The following is a 4,117-nucleotide window of genomic DNA, read 5'->3' as shown; positions in this document are numbered from 1 at the left end:
GATGAAAACTAGCTTTCGGTTTACGGAGATGCAGATCTGCCTAATTAATTTATTTGCGCAACAGGCCACATTTTATGTTTTCAGCGAGATGAGTGAAATATTTTTTTTTTTAAAGCTGCCATCGCCATAGACTACTATTTGCTACGATATTCACCTGTTAGAAATAGAACAAGTTACTATTTCCTTTTTTTTGTGCAGTGGATTAGGCTATCAAATCGCTCGTTTGAACAGTAATACACTTCATTGTTTGTTTTTTTTTTTTTTTTTTTTTTCAAACTTTGTTTATTAAGCGAAGTGATCTCAAACAATGTTTCACATTCATGTACAGTTTTCTTTTTTTTGAAGAACAATCAACCCCCAAACATACAAAAGAACAAACATACATAGACAAACAAAAACCTACACATCAGACAGAAAATGCTAAATACAAGATATAACTAATAGCTAAACAACTTCATATACATAGCCACAGACAAATATAGCATATTAAACACGCTCAGTATGTCCCCTTCAGGTGTTGGAGTCTGGAATAAGTGAGACATCAGACTTGTTGACATAAAAATATAGTTGTTTCTGGCCTACCCACGAGAGGTTCAGTTTGTCAGTTTCACTTGCGCAGACACGTAGGCCTATATTGAAAATCTACATCAGTGGTCCCCAAACTACGGCCCGCGGGCCGGATACGGCCCGCCACCTCATTTTGGGTGGCCCCCCAAAACATGTCCGCGGTATATAGCATCTGGCCCGCATGGGAGTACGACATCGTCAAACTATAACTTCCGTAATTTCCCCCATTCATTCATGTAATACTCTTTTTGTCCACTGGTGGTTGTTTTGGCGCTGTGTTGCGTTTGCCATCGAAAACGAATGAAACGTAGGCCTACCTGCAAACAATGCAAGAGGCTGACTGCATTAGAGCTCAAAGTATTCTAGAAGTGTATCAATTAATTTTTAATAACAAAGAATTATTTCTATTATTTATTCACTCGTTCAAATGTTCATACAAATTCATCAAGTTCTCATCAGGTGAGTGAAAGTGGTCATTTCAGATGTTTTTGCCTGCACTTCATAAAACTCTCATAGTTTGAGAACTTCAAATTATTTGTAGAATATTGCTTGTTCACAACTTGAGCTGTGTATGCAAATACACAGAGTTCAGAGTTTACACATTTTGGATAAAATACACTTTTGGGACTCCCAAAAGCATTGTCTAAACTATTGGCCAGAGTTAGTGAACGAGACTTAAGCATTGTCTAAACTATTGGCCAATGAATAAAGCGGTGATGTTTCACACACTATGCCTTGCATCTCTCTGTTGCTCATGACTTCAGCTACAGTAGAAGTGAATTGGGCGCTGACTTTGGTCTTGGAGCATATAATGATATGACCAACGTGACTATCTGGACTGAAATAAAGGCAGGAAAGTTAACATTTCTCAGTATAAATGACCAAAATGTGTGATAACAAAACACTATGCAAACAAATCACAGTTATCTACTGAAACGGAAACCCCATGGCGTTTGTTTTGTATGCTAGGCTACTTATCCCCAAATAGCGCACAGAGCTACACCAGCGACGCACAACAACAACTAGGCTACACTCACGCTACACTAACACACCAGCGACGCACAACAACAACTAGGCTACACTCACGCTACACTAACACACCAGCGACGCACAACAACAACTAGGCTACACTCACGCTACACTAACACACCAGAGACGCACAACAACAACGAGGCTACACTCATGCATAGTTTAGGTGAGCTATAGTTAAAACAGAAAACCATACTTGCGAGGGTATTAGCATAGATTCAACGCAGATACATGAATCTAGCTAGTTGTATACGTGCGAGGGTATTCAACGCAGATACATGAATCTAGCTAGTTGTATACGTGCGAGGGTATTCAACGCAGATACATGAATCTAGCTAGTTGTATGTTTAAGCACAAGACTGAAATGAGCGTTGTGAGTAGGCTTCATGAAAGCGTAGCGGCTACAGTGATTTAGGGGAAACTGTGTAAGTACGAGTATATGGGCCCAGTATCAGCCCGATCCCCGATGTCAGTATCGGTATCAGGTCATCACTACAAGTAAGCAAGTATGATGAGGCCTATAGTATATCATTCTTTATTCTTTATTCATGTGTCATGTAAGTATATGTATTGCTCTTTGTATTGATACCTGCTTATGTGTTTTTGTGTGTGGATGAGCATGTGTATCTGTAAATGTGTTTGTGTGTGTGTGTGTTTGTTTGTGTGTGTGTATGAGCATGTGTGTGTGTGTGTTTTAGGCAGCTGCGGAGACGGCATATGACATGGTGTCTCCAGGAGCCAATGGAGCAGAGGACCGGAGACTGAAACGCTATTCTCATCACCGATTGGCTCATCAGCCTGTTGATCTGCGAGAGGGTGTGGCCAAAGCCTACAGTGTTGTCAAAGAGGTAAGCCGTTTCCATAGCGACAGACAAATAACTGAGATCACTATCAGTTTCCATAGTGTATGCATTACTATCAGTACAACTCTAATCCTAACCCTAACCCTATAGCCCTGGCCCTGAACCTAAACCTAACCTGGTTTGTTGCTTTTGATGATGTCACTGGTAACGTTGCCCTCCAATGGCCTAGTGTGTTAAAGCAGCAGCACTGTGGTTCTGTGTGTGTGTGTGTGTGTATGTGTAGGGTCTGACAGACACGGCTCTTGGCATCATCGTCACGGCGACGCGGGAACATGAGCAGCGGGGTGTGACTGGCGCTGTGGGCGGAGTCTTGCGTCAGTTGCCACCGGCAATGGTGAAGCCGCTCATTGTTGCCACGGAGGCCACTTCAAACGTGCTGGGCGGAATGCGCAACCAGATCCAACCGGACGCTCGGCAGGAAGAGACCCAGAAGTGGCGTCTGGGGGAGGAGTGACCACAGCTAATGGGAATGCAGCATCATGTGCTGCTGGCCAATCAGATTCTCTGATATCTGTGTGTGTGTGGCCCTGACCTTAACCTTGGACTGAAGTAGCTTGTGAATATACGAATGTGTGTGTGTATGCTTAGCAGTTAGAATAATTAACTCTGGTTTGTGTGTGTGTGTGTGTGAGTGAGTGAGGGAGAGAGAGAGGAGTGAGGAGAGAGAGAGAGTGAGTGTGTGTGTGTGATTGAGTGAGTGAGAGGGAGACAGAGAGGAGTGAGAGAGTGAGCTGTGTTGTTCTGCCCTCTGCTGGTCTGGTGATGCAGCTGCAGCTCCTGACTGTATGGCTGTATAGTGATTTATGTTTGTATAAGCAGGTGGATGTAATGGTGTGTGTGTATGTGTGTAGTATTGAGTATGAGTGTGTGTTTGTGTCTGTGACTAAATATAGTTAGTATTGAGAATGAGTGTGTGTGTGTGTGTGTGTGTGTGTGTGTGTGTGTGTGTTGGGGGTACACGCTCATGTGTGCATTTGTTTATTTTCTTATGTTCTTTATTTTATAAAGTTTGCTGCTCGTGTGTATGTGTGAGAGAGAGGGGTTGTGTATATTGTGATGTTATGGCTAACACAGTTAACCAGTCTCTAATATGTAAAAGAGGGAGGACACACACACTAGCATACTGTTCATATATGGAATATGTGGAAACCATACTGGAACACACACACACACACACACACACACTAGCATACTGTTCATATATCTAATATGTGGAAACCATACTGGAACACACACACACACACACACACACACACACACACACACACACACACACTAGCATACTGTTCATATATCTAATATGTGGAAACCATACTGGAACACACACACACACACACTAGCATACTGTTCATATATCTAATATGTGGAAACCATACTGGAACACACACACACACACACACTAGCATACTGTTCATAAATCTAATATGTGGAAACCATACTGGAACACACACACACACACCCTCTTTCTCTCTCCCTTATCCACTCACAAGTGCTGATGCATTGTGACTAACTATGTTGGGAATGTCATGTGTTGTACATAAATGTACAGTTAATCAGTTCATTTGTGAAATTTCTATGAAGGCATGTAAACTCCTAAAGGGAAATAAAGCATTTCATGTCTGATGTGTGTGTGTGTGTAAGTGTGTGTGTGTGCGCGT

At 42.3% G+C, this 4,117-nt stretch overlaps 1 protein-coding gene across 1 annotated transcript in view; it reads left to right on the top strand.

Annotated features, from left to right (window-relative positions):
* atg2b (autophagy related 2B) overlaps positions 1-3,407 on the top strand; it is a 154,532-nt gene extending 151,125 nt beyond the window's left edge. The window contains 2 exon segments of the mRNA XM_048249342.1: positions 2,295-2,444; positions 2,683-3,407. Of these exon segments, the coding sequence (XP_048105299.1) occupies positions 2,295-2,444; positions 2,683-2,913 (381 nt within the window). The 3' untranslated portion in view covers positions 2,914-3,407.
* The last annotated feature ends 710 nt before the right edge of the window (positions 3,408-4,117 follow it).

Source organism: Alosa alosa, chromosome 1 (genome assembly GCF_017589495.1).
Source record: "Alosa alosa isolate M-15738 ecotype Scorff River chromosome 1, AALO_Geno_1.1, whole genome shotgun sequence".
Taxonomy (NCBI): Eukaryota; Metazoa; Chordata; class Actinopteri; order Clupeiformes; family Clupeidae; genus Alosa; species Alosa alosa.
Note: the sequence above shows the minus strand (reverse complement) of the source record. Positions and strands in the feature narration are given on the sequence as shown.